Source organism: Lepidochelys kempii, chromosome 18 (genome assembly GCF_965140265.1).
Source record: "Lepidochelys kempii isolate rLepKem1 chromosome 18, rLepKem1.hap2, whole genome shotgun sequence".
NCBI lineage: Eukaryota > Metazoa > Chordata > Testudines > Cheloniidae > Lepidochelys > Lepidochelys kempii.
The window spans coordinates 10844298-10867158 of NC_133273.1; the positions used below are offsets into that span (position 1 = coordinate 10844298).

Below are 22861 nucleotides of genomic sequence, written 5' to 3' on the forward strand. Positions count from 1 at the left end.
ACTCATACTTCTGCTGGTATAAGTTCTGCACATCATTTTGAAATGCATTTCACAGTTCATCAGTGATGTGCTACCAATTTTAAACAAGGTTCTCCAACAACCATTTGCCCACATAGCCTATGACAAATCCTCCGTTCAAGAAGCACTGGAGAAACTATTCATTTGTATTCCACTATATACAAACATACCTTTTATTCCATAGACAGGAATGAGAATAACACCAATTAGCAAACAAACTAAAGCTACACATCATTGGAAAAGCTTGTACTACGATACTGAAAATTACACAGCAAATATTGAGAGTGCAGCAGAGTTTAATATGTATAATTTGAAGGAGGGCATGAAGAGCTGTTAAGGTCTCCAAATGTAAAGCTACATGCACTAACCTAATATATCATCATTGGATCCATTGCTGGAAAGCAGAGAGAGTGGTTTGGGAGTCAATGGTGCCCCACTTCCTCTCACGAGGCTGTGGAAAAGCAGAAGGGCGGCAGCTTATGTGGCGTCCAAGGGATACATAATCATGCAAAAATCATGTGGAGAGAGGATATTCTAGGATACGTGTACCTGCAAGGGAGGGCTATATCTCAAGTTTCTACAGAAAAGTGGTCAGAGTTCAAGGGGCCATTGGTTCCTCTGGACAATGGTTCTCAACCAGGGGTACACGTATCCCTGGGGGTACACAGAGGTCTTCCATGGGGTACATCAACTCATCTAGCTATTTGCCTAGTTTTACAGCAGGCTACATAAAAAGCACTACCAAACTTAATATAAATAAAAATTTCAAACAGACAATGACTTGTTTATACTGCTCTATATACTATACACTGAAATGTAAGAACAATATTTATATTCCAATTGATTTATTTTATAAGTATATGAAAAAATGAGAAAGTAAAAGCAACTTTTCAGTAATAGTGTGCCGTGACACTTTTGTATTTTTATGTTGATTTTGTCAGCAAGTCGTTTTCAAGTGAGGGGAAACTTTGGGGTACACAAGACAAATCAGACTTCTGAAAGGGGCATAGTAGTCTGGAAAGGTTGAGAGCCATTGGCTCAGGATAATGTGTGGGGGAATTCTGGGCTTTGGGTAGTAGAAGGGCAATAACCAAGGGTGAGAAGGGAAACTAGCAAGCAGAGCATGGTGATGAATCACTAGACTGCTTATTTCTTTGCTTTTTACGGTGCATTGGCATCTGTCAACCTTAACTCAGTTGTCCTGCTCTAACTATAAAATGAAAAGGAGTACTTGTGTTACCTTAGAGACTAACCAATTCATTTGAGCATAAGCTTTCGTGAGCTACAGCTCACTTCATCGGATGCTCATGAAAGCTTATGCTCAAATAAATTGGTTAGTCTCAAAGGTGCCACAAGTACTCCTTTTCTTTTTGCGAATACAGACTGACACGGCTGTTACTCTGAAACCTATAATTAAAATGGTACAACTCCCCTAGTGGGGATTCAGCTATACTGGTATAAATGTGCTTATACCAGGACAGCTTATTCCTATCAGGAAGTGGAATAATAATCTATAACAGAATAAGGCATCATTGAATGGGTATAACTGTGTCCACACTAGGTGTTTGACAAGTATAACTATATCACACCCCCTACCAGATATAGTTATCCCTGTACATAATCTCGTGCATAGGCCTGGCCTTAGTTTTGAAGCTGTTTGTGTGGCGATATGCTGGATCTCACACACACTACCGCACCTATTGTTTGTAACCCTTTGTGTAGAGTTGCAGCCTGTGTCCCTGGCAGATTTCTAGCCCACCCGCAGAACGGCCTGTACCGTACTGCACCAGGGAGTCTCAGAAACAACACTTTATCCTCCGCAGAGCCCTTAATCGCGAGGCGATGGCTTAGCACAGGGCACCGTTCCTCTCCACAAGGCCCTTGGGGGCAAGAGGGATGCCACCGACATGGGTTTCTTGGGTAAGTGGGCACCTCGCCCGGGGGTGGGTGGGAAGGGGCGGGCACCCCTGTGGAGCTCCATGGGAGCCTGGCACGATGCAGGCAGTGGAGTTGGTGGGATTACTACACGAGGAGGCCCCTCACATCGGCGGAGGTCGTGCCGAAGGAGACTGGCCATGCCAGTGGGAGCCTTGCCCGGTGTCTCCTCGAGGTCAGTGGCGGCCTGGCACAAGGGCGTGCCTGGGGTCAGTGGGGTCCCTCGGGGCAGCGGGAGCCTCGCCGGGTGGGGGTGGCAGGGCCCCAAGGGGACCAGTCATCCCAGAGGGGGCGAGGGGAGTCTTGCCCCTCAGGCCAGAGGGGGCCTGCTCCATCTTGGGCCCCCTCGGGAGTCCCTGCAATAGCCCCTCGGGCTGGGCCGTGCACTGGGGCGCCCGCAGCCCCAGCTCGCCCCCACTCACCAACGCTGCCGAGGCCGCTGCCGGCACTAGGGCCCCGGGGGCGTCCCCTCGTCGAGCCAGGCCGCGCCTGGTCCGGCCTGAGGCCGTGCTAGGCCTCTTGTGTTACCCGGGTCGCCGAGGCAACCGAGGCGGAGGCGGAGCGGGGAGGCCGCTCGGGGCCGGGGCCGGGGCCGGAGCCGGAGCCGGGCTGCGGGCAGGCACCCGGCCGGCCCCCCACGGCCTAGGGCTGCACCCCCGAGCGGGCGGCGGCGGCAGGCCCCAACCCTGGCGCTGTGCTCGGGGGGGCCGCCGCGGCCCGGGCTGGGACCCACACACCGCGGGTGGCAGCCAGGCTGGGGCCAGGGCCAGGGCCTTGCTCTTGGGGAGGGCAAAGGGGAGAGACGACGTGGGCCCAGCTCCAGGGCTAAGCGCAGGCAGCGCTGACGGGGTGAGATCAGGGGGGGCCTCGCCCTTTAGCGGCTCCCCGCCCAGGGCCCCCCGTTTCAGTGACAGTTTTTCGGGGACAAAATAGTGAACAAGGAACGGGAAAACTACAGCGCCAGGTGAGGCCGCGAGGGGAGGGGGAGGTAGGGTGACCAGATGTCCTGATTTTATAGGGACAGTCCCGATTTTGGGGTCTTTTTCTTATATAGGCTCCTATTATCCCCCCCCACACACACACACACACACACGCCCTGATTTTTCACATTTGCAGTTTGGTCACCCGAGGGGGATGAGCCCTACTAATAAAACGTGGGACTTCAAAAGGGGTCATAATTATAAAGATTACACGGTGCAGGGACTCGGCCCCTGTGCTTGGAAGTTGTATTCCTTCTCCCCCCCCCCTCCCCCAGTCTTTGGGGGAGAAGAGGGATGCTGTTTCAGATTGTAAGGTTTTCAGCCCAGAGCCCTTCACCTCTGCTAAGAACATTAGAACGGCCACACTGGGTCAGACCAAAGGTCCATCTAGCCCCTCAACCTGTGGCCAATGCCAGGTGCCCCAGAGGGAGCGAACAGAACAGGTAATTATCAAGTGATCCATCCCCTGTCGCCCGTTCCCAGCTCCTGGCAAACAGAGGCGAGGGGCACCATCCCTGTCCACTTTGGCTAATAGCCATTGATGGACCTATCCTTCATGAATTTATCTAGTTCTTTTTTGAACCCTATACGTTTGTATAGCACCTAACCGACTTTGGGCACCACCCTACTGTAAATAATAATCAACTAACCACAATTAGGGCTTGGGTGGACCTGCCTCCTTCGCAAGAACAGAACATCCTTGTGTAAACACAGCTCATTTTCCCATCTAGACCTTATCGTCTATACCTGATTCTATAATACCTCTGTGGGCTAGGGGAAAGAGCTGTTTTAAAAACAAACACGCAAACAAAACAAACCACAGGTAACCTGCATGTGAAGAGGCATACAGAAATTAGACAAACTTAACAATGAAAAAGACAACTTAAAAAACAAATAAAAAACAAGGGCTAAAGTCTGCCCTGATTACACTCCATGCAATCCTATTAACTTCAACAGTCAAGTGCAGATCAGGGCAGAATCTAGTTCAAAATTAGATACAGAAAAAAAATCCCAATAACTTTGCCTTACCTATTAAAAACAATACTTTCACAATCCAGAAAAGTACAAGTTCAAAGTAATTACTTGAGTTTGTACATTGTGATCATACATGACACTGTTTAATCCACATTTTTTGAGAATTTTTTTAACCTAGACTCCATAATGTACAATAACTGGTTTAAAAGAAAGCATTTTGTTCCTAAAGTCTCGCCATTTTGACAGACATTTTTCTGATGTCAGTTTTGCAAACCACAATTTCTTAACTGAGAGCAATTCTTCTGGCAACACAATTAGAAAGCAGGATAACTTGTTCCTGTAGAACAAGTCTGAGCACACAGTGCCAGTAATTTTCTTTTTATTTCTTTTGAAGGCATATCAGTTTTCTTGCTTGGTTTACAAATACCTTTTAAAAATATATTTTACATTTCCACTATTACATTGTTTTCATTTTTTGCATTTCTCAGTTCAGAGGAGGAAAAGTAGGTTTAACTTTTCCAAGTTATATTGTCAGATTGTATTATATATTCCTTTATATAAGCTATTTTCACTGAATTTTCTTAACAGTAGAAAAAATTCTTTTTAAATAAAACCAAATTTTTGGTTGTAAATTGATCCAACTCTCTAGCTCATTCTTTCCCTTTTACATCCATACTAGTTCTTGATTGAAACTTTAAAAAAGTGCTTACAATGAAGTCCTGTTATTTTACTCTGGCTAGAAAACATCAGATAACATAGCTCAGTTCAGCTTGCTTTAATTCTGTGTCTGTGCTGGCCAAGAAACTAACCTTTCTAGCAATAGTATTTAAGATCAGTTCTTGCTAGAAACATGCCTTATGTGGAGTTTGAAAATTGACTTATGAAAGCATATTCCCCTTGTGCTACAAACATTATCATCATCCAGAATGTTTTAGGAGATAAGAATAGCATAGAGATTAAAAAAGCTTAGAGGCCTACAGATAATGAAGGTAGCTGTTGTCTAACTGACTCACATCAGGGAACAGACTTGGACAAAGGAACTGTGGAGTTTTACTGTATTACCCAGAAACCAATATCCACGTCTCACAACTTTCAGGACTTGTGATGGGCGTTGCAGCTAGCCAACTGACATAATGATGCAATACTCAAGCGTGCAGTTTGCGGGTGAGGTTATAGCCACCACAGATGTATGCACCTATAAAGGTCAGGTACAAAGCATAATTGTGTGTGTTTGGTTAATGAACTTTGTAGCTTTTGTGATACCAAAGAAAAATTCTGCAACCACTTTTTACAGGTATTAAAAGGAATAGAACTCCTGTTTTACTACACATGCAGTCTTTCAGTATCTTGTATTATACCTATTTGGATTATTACGATCCCTGGTATAAATGGGAGCAACTCCATTGGCTTCAGTGGCTGGACACTTGCTTAAAGCAGGTCTGAATCTGACTCAGAATTCTTGACGTGCTTACATGTGGGGCTTATATAAAGTCAGAACAATCGTATGATTTATACCTTTTTTCCTGTATATGCACAGCATAGCTTAAGATCTTGTTTCTTGGGGGTGTTCTACTTCCTTTTCAGTTTTGGTCTTAACTCATTTTGACTTTTTGTCTCATTCTCCCATAGAAAATGTGACCCTTGATTAGTTCATACACTATGATGAACCATATCCAAGTGGCTGTTGTGGAACAAGTATGTTCACCCAGGCTTGATTTTGTTATCTTTTTTCTTGACTATTGCAGTCTGTGGTCCCCAGGTTATTTCCCAAGGAGATGGAGTAGTAGAGTCCCTCTACTCCAATACTATGCAGAATGATTTAGTATAATCATCTTAATTAGCAGACCTACTCAAAAGAGAAGCATATCATATAAATGACAATAGCCTATGCTAATTAGGACAAATATTTGTGCTGATTAATACTCGTTTGCTGTATTTCATTAATTTCTGTTTTTTAATCCATTAACACATATTAGATGTTTTATGGCACAGCTGACTAATCTGTCACAATAGATTTGGGAAGTGAACAGATTTTTTTGCTAGCAAACACCCAAATCATACATGGTAGTTGCTGGAAATAGGCAGATAGATACTACCACCCATTGTTCAAAATCATTGAAATGCACTACCTTGGAGCTGCTCTCCCTAGCAATTATCCAGATTAAATGGGTGTGTCATATTTGATGTAGATTTAGTATATCTTACCTCGGAGTCAACTCTGTCCATTTGCTAGCACCAACACATAGCTGGTGTTTCCTTCAGCAACAGCCCTGAGGTTGTTTCTTTAATGACCCAATGCTGCTCCCAGTGGAAGAACCCCCACTGAGTCTTGGAGGGAGCAGGATTCAGCCCTCTGTGCCTAGGCAATCTTTTGATATAGAGAAAGGGAATTACAGTAGTCACCAAAATTGGGCGGCGGGTGGGCGGGGGAGACTTGCTTATGATGTGGATTAAAAAAAAAAATCATAGAGTACAAACTAAGTGTCAGACCTAAAAAGCCAGTTTAGGAAGAAAATGACAAGACTATGCTGAAGAAGGATTACTTTGTAGTCAAGAGACTGTCCCTTAAAACTTGAGTGGCTTCACGGCCAAACTGGCTTCACAGCCAAAGAAACAGATTATCCTCAAACAGTATCTGCATTTGGGGGCGGGGGGTAGCTTTATTGACCCTGCAAAAGGGCCGTTCAAACTGTCTCATTTTTCCAGAGATCATCTGCCTTTTCACAAAAGTGGTTGAGGGTCACATTTGTTGCTCAAGAGCAACAGAGCAAGCAACTAGCTGACTGGACTGGAATTTGAACCTGGGCTGCTCCTTCTTAGCACTTGAGCTTTAATCATTACTGCACGCTCCCCTCCTCTTCCTCAGTTTTAGTTCAGTAAGATATAGTACTCCAACCTTGATCAGAAGTTGCCAGAAATCAAGCTAGAATGGGCAAGGGGTAATTATCTGTTTGAGAGACCTGGGTTGGAAAGGAAGGTGCCCCCTTAAGGAAGAGGGTCAGGTTTCAATCACTTTACTGTACCAACAATTTCTTACATTACTGCTCCTTTGGAAACTAGGAGAAGAAGGTTTAAACTAAGGGCCAAAATCTGGACTTCAGTGGGGTTGCTTGGATACAACACAGCAAGATTTGGCCCTTAGCATAAACAAAATAGCACCCATTCTATTATTTTCCATTTGAATGTGGAAAACTAGAAAGTTTGAATCACAGACAAGGATTCCAAAAGTCGTGCCTTCTTAGAGCTGCATATGGATAGGTGCAGTGATACACAAATCAGAATGTGCTTGCAAACAGGAACATAGGGTACTGGGAAAGCTTTTCCCTATAGGATATTTTAAAATCTTGTTCAAGTGGGTCTTCCCTACCAGACACAAAAATGAGACAACTCCCTCCTCCATTCAACTCCAGAATAGATGTCACTGAATGGTAGGCATTGCAAATCAGTGAAATATTATAAAAAGACTGATGTCTGACAAGGAGCAAGGCTCATTCCACTCTAGCTGGGGCCAGCTTCTGCGTACAGAGAATATGCCTCAGTAACACATCTATATGTAGCGTGATCACTGAAGCGTTTGTCACGTTTTCCAAACACCAAGCTGGAAGAAAAGCCTCTTTTCTAGCTTATTTTTACTATTAGATAAAGTCTAGTGTAGCAAAGAGTGCCTGAAGGAGTTTGCATCAAAATTGCCCTGTGACAGGAGACATCCGTTAACCTTGCAAGTGTTACATAATTAAACTTAATGTTGCATTTACATCATACATACTAGGGCATAGCATTGTCTTATACAGGCCATCCACATTATTTGAGTGCATTCTACCTTCTTAATGTTGTATTCTCTGCCTTATATCACGTCACCACATTCATCAATGCAAGTGCTTTCTTCTGAGCTGCATCACCAAACAGTTGAGACCATTACCAGGAAGAGGCACCAGAGGAACTGGCTGATTTTGGCTGGCCAAATGCCAGAGCAAGTGCACTTAAGCATGCCAGAGACATAGGGATCAAGCTTGAGTTTGCATGTTGAGGACTTCTACTCTATGAGTTCAGAAAAGTTTATCTTCTGACCCATACAGGTATGCATATTCCCTCATATGGCATCACAGCTTGAGTGAGCATGCTTTTGTAATCTTTGTGGCCTTACTAAAAACCCGAAGAGCGATTGTGTGCTTCAAAGTTGCTGAAACTGCCATTTTCCAAGCTAGAATGGAAAGAGAACATTTTGCCCTACATTTCTTACAGCCCCTGATTAAAGTACCTGTGTTGTTCCCATTTACAACACACACATACACACAAAACATTTATTTAGAAAAAGTCTCCAATTGCTCAGCATATTCAATGCTAACTTAAAACAGAACAGTAAACATTTTTGAAGTGGCACAATGGAGTAGATACCAACTGAATGAATTTACAGGTTAACCTTAAACACACTCTCCCATCACACTGGAACACCAAAACCCATCTTCTCCCCTATGGTTGTCAGTGCTTAGAAAGCTTCTCACAGGTATCATGAGTACTGCTGAAAGGATTAAATAAATCTGATAGTTCAAAACTGTCATTTCATTCAATAGATTTCACAGCATGACAATGAAGTGTTACAAAATGCAGACTTGCTTTCTTCAGTTATCTCGACTCCATTTTAATGGAAGTGGAGAAAGCCACAATGTTGTTTGGTTTTTCTGACGTGGAAGAAGAGAAACTAAAAAAAAAAAAAAAAATTACTTTTCCTTTTCTACTTTTAAAATTATTGGTAAAAAAAGACAATTTAGTGGCTTAAAAAATATAGTGTAGAAAAAAGAATTATAAGAGAGGCATACAATGTACTTCCTTGCTATCTGGTACTTGCTATCTGGCTTTATCTGGTACTTCCTTGCTATCTGGTGCTTTATCTGAGACATCATCATCATACTGTGGAGGAGGGGTCAATGGTTCTATTGTTATTTGACCTGAACTGTTTCTATCTGGAAGGTTTATTCGGAAGTCCTTTAGGTGCAGCTTATCAGACTTAATTCTCCGAATTTTCAGGGGTTTCAGTCGTTTGTTCAAGCGAGAGCTGTGCCTGCTTGGCTGACGCTGTATGTTCGTATCGACATTTACGGTGGTTGTAGTTGGTGTATTTTCATCAATCCCAGTTAGAGATTCATAAGAGGGCAGAGACATGCTGATCCTGGTGTTTCTGTCCAATTCTCTCATCTCAGGATAGCCCGCGTTCATAACCTCCTCATAACTGGGAACATAGTATCGCGACGGTGTCTCATCATCCTCTTCTTGACTGTAGGAGACAATTTTAATACTGTCAGTATGCTAAGCCATTTCAGCTGCATTTCTGGTCATTCAAATTTTGGGACCAGAAATACATGATGATACAATATAAATTTCTACAGCACATTTCATCCCAGAATCACAAAGTGCCTTACACGCATTAGTTAAATCTCCAACATCCCTGTGAGCAAGGATTATCATCCCTATTTTACAGTTGGAAACTGAGGCACAGAAATTGTTACTTGCCCCATATGTGACAAATTCATTTCCGGGGTGGGAATGCAATGCAGGAGTATGGTTCACAGTTCCCTGCTCTTATCACGGGGCCACGGTAATGTTTTAGGGTGTAAATCTGAGTTCAAAGTATCCATATCGAAGTAAAAATTAAGATCTTGGTGGTGTCACACAGTAACAAGTTGGGTTCTTATAGCAATGATTGTAGACTCAGAAGTTAGAAGTGGAAAAGATCTGTTTAGGACATCTAGTTAACCCTCTCTCACTCTCCGCTAAACTTTCTGGAGAAATCTGTAGGTGTAAACGGATTACTTTTGATCTATCATATGGCTGTGTGTACTCTGAAAAAGACAGCAAAGACACTTTACACATTGCGTTATATAGTCTAGTGTGTCATTGAAATGAGCAGGCCAAGAACATGAGTATGCATTTTTTTCCCATCTTTAGTTAGTTTCCAGATACAGAAGTCCCAATCTGCTTGCAAGTCTGTGACTGTGTGGCAGGAATGGGGGAATACTAACAGCCAGGACTCACTGCAATTGACAATTCACTTTACCCATCTAAAAAAAATCACATTTGTAAAACCCTTCACCATCCTCAGATGAGAAATGCTATGTTCAACTGCCAAGTGTTAGAATTTAAAATTCTTCTGCAACTAACATTCAATCAACTGTTCAATGTAACACCATCCCACTCAAGTTAAAAAAAATAAATAAATCAAGGAAGAAACAGACAGGAGGAGTTACCGTTGCATCTTTACATTGTTTAAATACCAGACTGGAAACGCCAGATTTTCTTTCCTTTGTGAAACTGACTATAGCACCATTATTTTGACGTTAAGGTGCCTTCTCATTGCCCTTTGACTAACGAGTTACAGATCAGGCATCTTTCATTAATTATTCCTTGTTTCTCTGTTCCATTTCCCACAAATAGAGATATCAGAACAGTGATTCTCTTCCAACAGACAGGTGAAGAATTATCCTAACATCTTCCTTGCCAACTGTACCACTCAACTGGAATTAATTTAGAGGGACATCATTTAATGCCTTTGTAATTAAGGTAAGGTATAATCACGTAAACGTGTTTTTTTTTTCCTTTTGTTTTTTCTTTTTCTGCTGGTGGGGGGGGGGGAAGGAGTTAGGAGAGAGGAATTCTGTTAGCTACTATAAACAGACATTGTGCCGATCTGTAACGTGGGTATCTACATGTAGTCTGCGTAAGTACAAAGTCTGCATTTTATTAGCATTAGTAAGTTTCCCTTCACATAATCGGTTATAGCACAAGAAACTTCTCTGCAGATTCTGTCATTCTTTAATTACCTTAGGGTTTTCTATAGCTCCCATCATGGTACTTTCTAATTAAATGAAGCTAGAGAGTTGCCGTCTCATACTCTCTTGTTACATATTTCATATGAAAAGCCTCTTTCCCTTCTTCAGAGGGAGTGAACAGAACATTGCAATTTATCTAGTGATGCCCTGTTGTCCACTCCCAGCTTCTAGCAGTCCTTTTTCAGAGGGAAAGAGCAATGTTTTGGGGACAGGATACAGTCTGAATCAAATACCATCACAGTTTACGCACGGCCAGGCTAGGTTGTCAAATTCCCTGGGATGTTGAATCAATGTTAGTAAACTGTTTATTTAAGATTGATTGTTACTAGAACATCTTTGTTCAGTATTTATTGGAGTTTCCCTACCGTCAATGGATGTAAAAGTTTATTTCATTTCTCTGCAGCTCTTATATGTACTTTCGTAAACGCTGTTGAAAGGCTGTTTTGTAACTTTACAGAATTACTGGACTTAACAAGCCACAGCAGAAAGAGAGATACCACAGTACCCTCTAGCAATGGCACACTCCTTTTTACTTCTCTGACGTCTGCTAGCCCTGCCTGGCTCACAAAAAGGATTTTGTCTCCTCTACAGTTATACCAATGGGGTCTCGGTTTTAAGATACACACCTCACCATAGCATTTTTAGACTAGAGAAGCGAGCAATCTCCTAAAGCTTTGTATAATAGCAGAGGTGGGAAAACTACGGCCCGCGGGCCACATTTAGCCTGCAGGACCATCCTGCCTGGCTCCTGAGCTCCCAGCTGGGGAGGCTAGCCCCCGGCCCCTCCCCTGCTGTCCCCCCTCCCCCACAGCCTTAGCATGCTGCACCGCCGGCGCTCTGGTCAACCGCTCTTGCCGGGCAGGGGGATGGGGAGCAGGAGGGTTGGATAGGGGGGTGGGGTCCCGGGGGGGGGTTAGGGGTTGGGGCAGTCAGGGGACAGGGAGCGGGAGGGTTGGATAGGGGGTGGGGTCCCAGGGGGCGGTTAGGGGCAGGGGTCAAGGAGCAGTGGGGGTTGGATGGGTCAGGGGTTCTAAGGGGGGCAGTCAGGGGTGGGAAGTGGGAGGGGATGGGACGGATAGGGGGCAGGGGCCAGGCTATTTGGGGAGGCACAGCCTTCCCTACCCGGCCCTCCATAAAATTTCACAATCCTGATGTGGCCCCCGGGCCAAAATGTTTGCCCACCTCTGGTATATAGGATGTAGCCTATTTGTTCTAAACATTGGTCCATCCAGTGAAGTACGTTATTTCCAGCTGTGGCCAATAGGTTATGCTTCTGAGGAAGATGAACATTTATCATTCCCTTAGCACATTATACTATGATATTTATAGAGGGATAAACTCCTCCTTCACCTCTAAGGCAATCAACCCATGCACAGAATCATAGAAATGTAGGGCTGGAAGGGATCTCAAGAGGTCATCTACTCCAGCCACTTGTGCTGAGGCAGGACCAAGTATACCTAGTCCATGCCTGACAAGAATCTGTCTAATCTGTTCTGAAAACCTCCAATGATGGGGATTCCACAACCTCCCTTGCAAGCCTGTTCCAATGTTTAACTATCCTCACAGTTAAAGTTTTTCCTAATATCTAACCTAAATCTCCCTTGCTGCAGATAACGCTTATTACTTCTTGTCCTACCTTCAGTGGACATGTCCTCTCACTAAGTGTCTTCAAATATGTTAAGGGCTGTTATCAACTCAGTCTTCTTTTCCTAAGACATGCCCAGTTGTTGTTTTTTTAACCTTTCCTCATACATCAGGTTTTCTAAACCTTGTATCACATTTTTGAAGCTTGAGACTTAAAAACATGAGAATGGTCATAGTGGGTGGTACCAATGGTGCATGTAGCCCAGTATCCTGTCTTCCAGCAGTGGCCAGTGCCAGATGCTTCAGAGGGAATGAACAGAACATGGCAGTATATCTAGAGATCCATGCCCTGTCATCCACTCCCAGCTTCTATCAGTCAAAAGTTTAGGGACACCCAGAGTATGGAGTTGTGTCCCTGACCATCTTGATTAATAGCCACTGATGGACCTATCCTCCATGATCTAATACTTTTTTGAACCCAGTTATAGTTTTGGCCTTTACAGCATCCCTTGGCAACTATTTCAATAGGTTGACTGTGAGTTGTGTGAAGAAATACTTCCTTATGTTAGTTTTAAATCTGCTGCCTATTAATTTCATTGGGTGACCCCTGATTCATGTGTTATGTGAAGGGGTAAAGAACACTTCCTTATTCACTTTCTCCATACCATTCACAATTTTAATAGATCTCCATCATATCCCCCCCTCTCAGTCATCTCTTTTCCAAACTGAACAGTACCAGTTTTTTTAATCCTTCCTCATATGGAAGCTGTTTCACACCCTAATCACATTTGTTGCCCTTTTCTGTACTTTTTCCAATTTTGATATATCTTTTTTGAGATGGGGTGACCAGAACTTCATGCAGTATATAATATGTGAGCACACCATGGTTTTATATAATGACATTATGATGTTTTTTGTCTTATTATCTATCATTTCCCTAATGGTTCCTAACATTGTTAGCTTTTTTGATTGTCACTGCTCATTGAGCAAAGGTTTTTAGAGAACTACCCATGACGACACCAAGATCTCTTTCTTGAGTGGTAACAGCAAATTTAGAGCCCATCATTTTATATGTATAGTTGGGATTATGTTTTCCAAAGTGCATTATTTTGCATCTATCAACATTGAATTTCATCTGTCATTTTGCTGCCTAGTCACCCAGTTTTGTGAGATTCTTTTGGTAACTCTTCATAGTCTGCTTTGGACTTAACTATCCTAAATAAACTTTGCCACCTCATCATGGTTTACCCTTTTTTCAAGATCATTTATAAATATATGGAACAGAACTGGTCCCAGCACAGATCCTTGGGAGACCCCGCTATTTACTTCTCCATTGTGAAAACTGACAATTTGTTCCTACCCTTTGTTTTTTAAGCTTTTAACCAGTTACTGATCCATGGAAGGACCTTCTCTCTTATCCCATGACTTCTGACTATGCTTAAGAGTCTTTGGTCAGGGATGTTGTCAAAGTATTTCTGAAAGTCCAAGTACACTATATCCACTGGATCACCCTTTTCGACACGATTGTGGACACACTCAAAGAATTTTAATAGATTGGTAAGGCACAACTGCCCTTTACAAAAGCCGTGTTGACTCTTTCCCAACATGTCATGTTTATCTGTGTCTGATAACTCTGTTCTTTATTATAGTTTCAACCAAATTTGCCTGATACTGAAATTAGGCTTAGTGACCTGTAATTGCCAGGATCACCTCCGAAGTCTTTTTTAAAAATTGACATTACATTAGCTATCCTTCAGTCATCTGGAACAGAGACTTAAATGATAGGTTACATACCACAGTTAGCAGTTCTGCAATTTCACGTCTGAGTTCCTTCAGAACTCTTAGGTGAATACCATCTGGTCCTGGTGACTTACTGCTGTTTAATTTATCAATTTTTTCCAAAACCTCCTCTATTTACACCTCAATCTGGGACAGTTCCTCAGATGTGTCACCTAAAAAGAATGGCTCAAATGTGGGAATCTCCCTCAAATCCTTTGCAGTGAAGACAGTGGCAAATAATTTATTTAGCTTCTCCAAAACTGCTTTTTCTTGCTTGTGTGCTCCTTTAGCACCTCAATCATCCAGTGGCACCTAGTGACAGAGGATGTGGAAAAAGCTAATGTACTCAATGCTTTTTTTGCCTCTGTTTTCACTAACAAGGTCAGCTCCCAGACTGCTGCGCTGGGCATCACAAAATGCGGAAGAGATGGCCAGCCCTCTGTGGAGATAGAGGCGGTTAGGGACTATTTAGAAAAGCTGGACGTGCACAAGTCCATGGGGCCGGACGAGTTGCATCCGAGAGTGCTGAAGGAATTGGCGGCTGTGATTGCAGAGCCACTGGCCATTATCTTTGAAAACTCGTGGCGAACCGGGGAAGTCCCGGATGACTGGAAAAAGGCTAATGTAGTGCCAATCTTTAAAAAAGGGAAGAAGGAAGATCCTGGGAACTACAGGCCAGTCAGCCTCACCTCAGTCCCTGGAAAAATCATGGAGCAGGTCCTCAAAGAATCAATCCTGAAGCACTTGCATGAGAGGAAAGTGATCAGGAACAGCCAGCATGGATTCACCAAGGGAAGGTCATGCCTGACTAATCTAATCGCCTTTTATGATGAGATTACTGGTTCTGTGGATGAAGGGAAAGTAGTGGATGTATTGTTTCTTGACTTTAGCAAAGCTTTTGACACGGTCTCCCATAGTATTCTTGTCAGCAAGTTAAGGAAGTATGGGCTGGATGAATGCACTATAAGGTGGGTAGAAAGCTGGCTAAATTGTCGGGCTCAACGGGTAGTGATCAATGGCTCCATGTCTAGTTGGCAGCCGGTATCAAGTGGAGTGCCCCAAGGGTCAGTCCTGGGGCCGGTTTTATTCAATATCTTCATAAATGATCTGGAGGATGGTGTGGATTGCACTCTCAGCAAATTTGCGGATGATACTAAACTGGGAGGAGTGGTAGATACGCTGGAGGGGAGGGATTGGATACAGAAGGACCTAGACCAATTGGAAGATTGGGCCAAAAGGAATCTGATGAGGTTCAATAAGGATAAGTGCAGGGTCCTGCACTTAGGACGGAAGAACCCAATGCACAGCTACAGACTAGGGACCGAATGGCTAGGCAGCAGTTCTGCGGAAAAGGACCTAGGGGTGACAGTGGACGAGAAGCTGGATATGAGTCAGCAGTGTGCCCTTGTTGCCAAGAAGGCCAATGGCATTTTGGGATGTATAAGTAGGGGCATAGCGAGCAGATCGAGGGACGTGATCGTTCCCCTCTATTCGACATTGGTGAGGCCTCATCTGGAGTACTGTGTCCAGTTTTGGGCCCCACACTTCAAGAAGGATGTGGATAAATTGGAGAGAGTCCAGCGAAGGGCAACAAAAATGATTAGGGGACTGGAACACATGAGTTATGAGGAGAGGCTGAGGGAGCTGGGATTGTTTAGCCTGCAGAAGAGAAGAATGAGGGGGGATTTGATAGCTGCTTTCAACTACCTGAAAGGGGGTTCCAAAGAGGATGGCTCTAGACTGTTCTCAATGGTAGCAGATGACAGAACGAGGAGTAATGGTCTCAAGTTGCAGTGGGGGAGGTTTAGATTGGATATTAGGAAAAACTTTTTCACTAAGAGGGTGGTGAAACACTGGAATGCGTTACCTAGGGAGGTGGTAGAATCTCCTTCCTTAGAGGTTTTTAAGGTCAGGCTTGACAAAGCCCTGGCTGGGATGATTTAACTGGGAATTGGTCCTGCTTTGAGCAGGGGGTTGGACTAGATGACCTTCTGGGGTCCCTTCCAACCCTGATATTCTATGATTCTATGATTCTATGATTCCACTGATTCTTTGGCAGGCTTCCTGCTTCTGAGGTACTTAAATTAAAAAAAAAATTTTTTTTGGCTGTTTTTGTGTTTTTGTGTTTTTTGTGTTTTTTGCTGGTTGCTCGTCAAATTATTTTTTGGCCTCCCTAATTATACTCTTAAACTTGACTTGCCAGAATTTATATTCCTTGACACCTATAATTCAGTATGTGGTACAACTGATCTTAACAAGTTAAATTTCTAAATGTGATTTTTTTTTAAAAGAACACCTTTTAATTTTACCTGTATACCAGATCCAGCACCCTTTTACTGAAAGACTTACCTGTCCTCCTGATGTTGAGGTTCAGCAGATGTTTCTTGCTGGATCCTAGCAAGACTCTCATTTTGTCTTTTCTTTTTCCTGTCCCGGATATTCAAGAAAATGGAGAGCAAAAGGAGCAGCACTCCAGCCCCAACCAATACATAAGCTACCGAAAAGGTCTTACTCTTCAATATTCCTCCACCATCATGCCCTGAATTGCTACTATTTCCAGCAGATGAGGGAGGCTTATCACTATGGCCAAATCCTGGGACCAGGTTCCAGACTGCCATTATGATCCCAAGGACAAGCATTCCTAACCCGATAGCAGTCAGGGCATAGTAAGATCCATTTGACTTGAACTGGGCCATCATACCCAGTGCTAGATCACTAGATAATAAGCAGAGCCACTTCCAAAAAACGGTGTGTAAAATCCAAGCTTCGCACTTTTATGAATCCACCCAAATGCTTGAGTTTAGAGAGAAATCTGGAAAAGGAAAAAGAATAGCAATTAGTACATGTGACTTATAGAACGAGCTACAATTATGGTGAACAAGAAGGCCACTTGGCATCATTTTGTTTTATCAACCTTAATACTGGAAATTAAAGCACATTTTTATGACCATGCAGAGTAAGCCAAGGGCTAATATAATGGCCAGATTTAAGGAAGGATCACTACTGGCCATTCTGGTTATGCATGGGAAGAGAGTAGCCCCAGGCTTTTTGTTCCATGCTGCTTTTCTGGTGTGAGGCATGAAAGACAGATCCTGGCCATTTGCCAAAGTCGCCCCCTTCCTCCCCTTGCCAAGTTCTGCAAAAACAGGAGGTATTGACAGGTTTCAGAGTAGCAGCCGTGTTAGTCTGTATTCGCAAAAAGAAAAGGAGTACTAGCGGCACCTTAGAGACTAACCAATTTATTTGAAGCATCCTTCTGGCCAAATTCCAACTTGGAGTGATTATAGTCTGTCTAAACGCAATTAACCCTATAGTTTCAACTGGAGAATTTCTCTCTTCCCTTGCTATGTGGTTTAAACACCACACAGGGAACCAGAATTCCTAGGTTATAATCCTGCCTTTAACAGAGACACCCTTTTCTGTTGCACTAAGGAACCTGATTCAGAACTTATGGGTAATATTTGCAAAAGCACCTAAGAGATTTAGGTGCCTAAATCCCATTTGAAAAAGTGATTTAGGTGCCTAAATCCCATTTGAAAAAGTGATTTAGGTGCCTGACTCCTACATTCCTGGTGCATTTCAATGACACTTAGGTGCTTTTGAAAAATTTACCCTATCTGACTTACCTACCTCAAAAGGGTGTCAAAGTGATTAAGTGTTAAGCACTTTCAAAATGAAGACTGCTAGGTATTCGTGCTAGTTATTATTGGTGAACAATCGCACCTTGATCACATATATAATCTGTAATGCTTTGGAATCTCAGAATGAAAGGTACTTTAAAAAGATACAATATGGTAATATACATTTAAGATTCTTTATGTCACATGCCCCATGGGGCTTCACTATCTTGAAGACTAATTCCCATTGGCATAATATACTGGTCCCAATACCAAAATGGAAAATCACAAGCCTTAAGAACAATACTTTGAAAGAAGAACTGGTTAAAGATCTGTCTGGTCTGGTGTGAGGGAAGTCTTTTCACACACAAAAGAAAAGCAAGCAAGAATTCTGTCTCAGCATTTGTGTAAGGGAGCAAGCTGGACCACAGGTTCCTCTTCTCCCAGCTGTTGAGAGAGAGAGAGAGAGTGCCCAGAGAATGCTCTCTCTTAAATACAAAGATGCTTCACTGACATGAAAAACACTCTCCTGGTCAGTGATATTAATACAATAGAAACTAGTGATGACAAGATTCAGCCATGTGTCTCCAAACTGACATGCAAGGCATATCCAAGTCAGAAGGTCAAGTTGTTGAACCAGCAGGCAGACAGGCATTGTAGCTGACCTTAGAATCTCCTGCCCTTGGCCCCCAACACCTTGTAAACTGATTTATTTTTCCCCCACCGTTGATGGAACTAATCTTGGTTGGCTTCCCAAGATAATATAGCAACTGGCACCTTATTAATGCCTGGATAGATGCCAAACCAAAGCAGTTTATGGCTAGCCTTAAGCTAATAAAGTATTAATTCCAGGGTATTTAGGGACCTCTTTGGTGTGCTTACATCAGTATGCCTGTAACCATTTATATCCTCTGGAAGGTTTTATGATAGGTCCCTAAATCTCTTATACATGTAGAGCAAAAGCGAAGTAAAACAATCAAGGAGATCCATTATAAATTACTGCATTTTGCCAATTAGTATGTAAACAATAAAGGACATTGCATTACAGAACATACTTTGTTGGTTTTGTTTCATTTTAACACTTGTAAACATAGTAACAGGTTTCAGAGTAGCAGCCGTGTTATTCTGTATCCGCAAAAAGAAAAGGAGGACTTGTGGCACCTTAGAGACTAACACATTTATTTGAGCATAAGCTTTCATGAGCTACAGCTCACTTCATCGAGCTGTAGCTCACGAAAGCTTATGCTCAAATAAATTTGTTAGTCTTTAACTTGCCACAAGTACTCCTTTTCTTTTTGCGTAAACATAGTAGTACGTCCTGTAAAAATAATGAAGTCTTAGTATTCTGAAACCTCACTTCAGAATTTTACTATGAAGTCTTTGCTGATATAAAGGAAAGACTTGCGTGCAATAACAATGGTTAAATTAGCAAAGTTTCACTGGCATTATTGTTGTATTTTGGTGTGTTTTTCCATGCTTTACGTACGTACTTCCTGAGCTGAAATATTGTGGTTTAGTGTTAATTTTTTACCTTAGTTCAGGCATACAGAGTATTATTGTGCAGTGCTAATTACACTATCAAACTTTTCACCTGTATCATGACGACTTTGTTGCTTATTAAGAATCTGATGCAATGCTTAATTTGTAATGAAGGAGGTGCCAAGGCTCAAGCAATTTTTTACATTCATAACTGCTGCAGCCCAGAGGTGCTGGGGCTATGAACTGCCAAGCCTAGAGGTGCCAGGGATCTGCCCTGGCACAAATTAAGCACTAATCTGGAGGAAACTGACCATACAGGTTAGCTGAAGCATCATAACATTAGAATGCTGAGCAACCGCTTCAGAATTCCTCTCCACCTCCCCCAAAGCAATCATGTTGGAGCATGAGATTTCTCTTAAATACCAGTTGTGATCTCTTCCAAATGTGCCTCAGATACTCAGTTTCTAGTGTGTTTGATTTTCAAAAATTGTTATGGAGATGAATGAATTGTTTGCTGGGTATTGGCTGCCAGATAATTCATCCATTGGCACCTGCAGTCACCTTCCCTGATGACACGTGCTACTGCAACAGGGCTGAGAGTCCCAGTGATGTAGCAGTTTATACCAAGCAGTAGTGTGGCTTTAAGGTCAATACAGAGAAATCTGAACAGCATTTGGACTCAAGCAAGGCTTTGGGTCGTATTAAAAACTAGCTGCATAGTCTCTTGTTGGGTCAGCCCCACATATCACTCTGGGGTCGGAGCCTCGGCACATGGTTACTAATAGCATTTAATACGGACTAAGGTCTGGTGGAAGGCTGCACATAGGCAATTCTATATTTTATTCTACCATTCGATCATGCTTGAAAAGTGGGTTCCCATCTAATTTGTTTGAAGCTCTTTGAGTGCAGGGTTTTTTCTAACCAGGAACTCCACCTGTGCAACTCTGCCATTTATGATCATTCACAGTGGTTTGTTCTGCCTTTTGCTCCTCGGATTTATGTCGCAGAGCCCTGCAAGATACTTTTCAGAGTAGCAGCTGTGTTAGTCTGTACCCGTAAAAAGAAAAGGAGGACTTGTGGCACCTTAGAGACTAATAAATTTATTAAAGCATAAGCTTTCGTGAGCTACAGCTCACTTCATCGGATGCATGCAGTGGAAAATATAGTGGGGAGATTTTATGTACACAGAGAACATGAAACAATGGGTGTTACCATACAGACTGTAACAAGAGTGATCAGGAAAGGTGAGCTTCCCCCACCCCACCCCACCGCTCCGCTCTCCTGCTGGTAATAGCTCACCTTTCCTGATCACTCTTGTTACAGTCTGTATGGTAACACCCATTGTTTCATGTTCTCTGTGTACATAAAATCTCCCCACTATATTTTCCACAGTATGCATCCGATGAAGTGAGCTGTAGCTCACGAAAGCTTATGCTCTAATAAATGTTAGTCTCTAAGGTGCCACAAGTACTCCTTTTCTTTCTGCGAGATACTGAATCCCACTACACTATCACGGCATATCATGGAAAGCTCTTAGACGGAATATGAACTTTTGATTAAAATTCTACTGTATGCAGGAAATCTACTACATTAAGTATTTAAGCTCTGTGGAAATCAGGAGTGCAGCTTATATTAATCTTGGTAAAAGTTAAACAAATTATGAAAGATGACTGGATACTCTTTGGTTAAAAAAAAAAAGTGAGCTAGGTCCAGCTGACATCCTAATACCTGAAAGATAAAAATTGCAGCCAGTAGTGGAATCTATATAAATGTATCTTGGAACTCTGTAGCAGAGTTCCTAGCATTCTACAGTGTGGACTAGATAAACTTTGCAACAGAGTTTGTTTGGAATGTTCCAGCTTTAATTGGCTGCCAAGAAAAGTATCCCAGCTGCACAAATGTGGACACATTTTCAATTCCTCCTGCGCCTCTATTTTTCCATGGTTATTTATGTTGGATGGGACCTCATGAATATATGGTACTTGGGTATTTAGCGCTGTAGAATGCTTATATTTATCATTTGCCCCATACCTTTTATCACTGACTTACAATTCATCTATATTTAGTATTGTGATTTCTTGGTTAGATTAAGAGAAAGGCTAGTTCTTGTGTCCTTTAAACTGTAGAACAGCCTTCCCAGGAAAGTGGTAGATGATCCAGTTACTTGCGGGAACAGACCCACACTGGCCAGGTGGGAAAGAGCAGTGGACTGCTGACAGCGGGCATAATACCACAGAGAATCTGACCCCAGATTTTCATGGCGATCCTACATTCTGATGCTTTGTAGCAATTAATATCTAGCCCTGACGAAGGACAGATTTCTCTAACCACTCTGAGTTGGAGGATTGATCCCAAGTCAATCTAGATAGTATCTAGCAGAGAAAGAGGAATCACTGAACCAGTCTAGATATAGGATGGTTGCTTCTGCCAAATGCATTGGCCAATTAAATTTGTAGAAAAGTCCTTAGCGTCCAGTTGAAAAACAGAGTTCGATTATTTTGTATTTCTTTATTGAACAAAGATAAAATAATGAATACTGCAGCAGATGGGGATTCCGTAAATGCTGAATCCCAAGTTCTCTCCAGTGAAAATGTCAGTAACGAGAGCAAGTAAACAAAATTTGAAAGTAGTATTTATACTAAGGAGAAAATGTGTTACCCCAGGATTTCCTTTCCTAGGACTGACCTCTCCTCTCAGTCTGAGCTATATACACCGTAGACCTGCTTTAGGGTCAGACTTCTCTGTTGCTAAACTCTTCATTCTTGCTAAACAGTTTAGTTACTAAACATGGATCGTGTTGCAAGTGGAGAATGAATGCTGCAGTTATGGCAACAATGGCAGAGGTATATATGATGGAAGGTTGTACATACCAAAAGAGAATGTGGTATCTATTACAGGCAGGATATGGGCCTAGAGGCTGCATGGTTCTTAATGAGGCTACTTCCTACTTGTGACATATGCTGAAGAAATGAAAACACATGTAAAAATTCGGTAAAATCTTTTCATTGAAAAATAAAGCCAGGCCAGGCCAGATCTGTGCTTATCAAGAGTTGTTCTACTGATACAAAGGTCAGTTTTAGCAAAGCCATTTGAGTAAGAAGACAGCAAACCCAAAAATCCCAACTTCAAGAAGATGTGTAGTTATAAAACAATTCTCAGCCCTACCCATCTTTAACCAAGTTCCGCTCTTCTCTTTAAATCTACTCAAAATGGATTTTCAAATCAATTCCCAGAGTAACCATGCAGAGGATCATATCTGCCAACTTTTCAATCCAAGCTCTTGAAGGTAAAGTTCACAAGAAAATTCCGAGGAAGCGGAGGGTCTGCTTTAACCATAAAATCAAATATTTGGGCAAGGGTTTTCACACGTTAAAAAAAAAAAACACAACTCAAGGAATAACAAAGCCCAATTCAAATTGCATCTTTTATGTGAATGGCCCAGTATCACAAAAAATAATGTATGTATGTGTGAATAAGGCAAACACAACACATCAGGGGCCAGGAACAAAGCGCATGCAAATTAAGGAGGTAAGTTCACGAACAAAGAAGGCTATTTAGGTCTTAACTATTGGGAAGGCCATGAAGCTGTCAGTTAAATATATGGGCTGCAGTAAAAAGAGTCAGACCAGGTGCTGGAATGAACAAACAGAGAGGATACAAAGTAAAGTCT

At 42.5% G+C, this 22861-nt stretch overlaps 2 protein-coding genes and 1 long non-coding RNA gene across 28 annotated transcripts in view; 1 reads left to right on the forward strand and 2 right to left on the reverse strand.

Moving 5' to 3' along the window:
- FHAD1 (forkhead associated phosphopeptide binding domain 1) overlaps positions 1-2693 on the reverse strand; it is a 66597-nt gene extending 63904 nt beyond the window's left edge. For 6 of the 16 annotated variants that reach the window (XM_073317149.1, XM_073317143.1, XM_073317155.1 and 3 more), the window contains exons 1-2: positions 2376-2688; positions 387-469 (exon numbers count right to left, since the gene is read on the reverse strand). The gene's annotated coding sequence lies outside the window, so the exon portion shown is untranslated. Of the gene's footprint in view, positions 1-386; positions 470-2375 lie in introns of all 16 variants that reach the window. The other 10 variants (XR_012155595.1, XM_073317147.1, XM_073317142.1 and 7 more) reach the window with 4 other exon arrangements.
- On the forward strand, positions 2486-11595 carry LOC140900245 (uncharacterized). Of its 2 annotated transcripts, XR_012155596.1 has the most exons (4): positions 2486-2917; positions 5538-5603; positions 10338-10463; positions 11190-11595. It is a non-coding gene; the product is annotated as an uncharacterized lncRNA (long non-coding RNA). The 2 variants fall into 2 exon arrangements; XR_012155597.1 differs by lacking the exon at positions 5538-5603 and having other exon boundaries at positions 2487-2917.
- The window catches only part of TMEM51 (transmembrane protein 51), a 36888-nt gene continuing 22222 nt past the window's right edge, over positions 8196-22861 (reverse strand). For all 10 annotated transcript variants that reach the window (XM_073317169.1, XM_073317176.1, XM_073317175.1 and 7 more), the window contains 2 exons: positions 16445-16907; positions 8196-9180 (listed from right to left, as the gene is read on the reverse strand). In XM_073317169.1, coding sequence (XP_073173270.1) covers positions 8754-9180; positions 16445-16794 — 777 coding nt within the window. In that variant the 5' untranslated portion in view covers positions 16795-16907 and the 3' untranslated portion in view covers positions 8196-8753. The remainder of the gene's footprint in view (positions 9181-16444; positions 16908-22861) is intronic.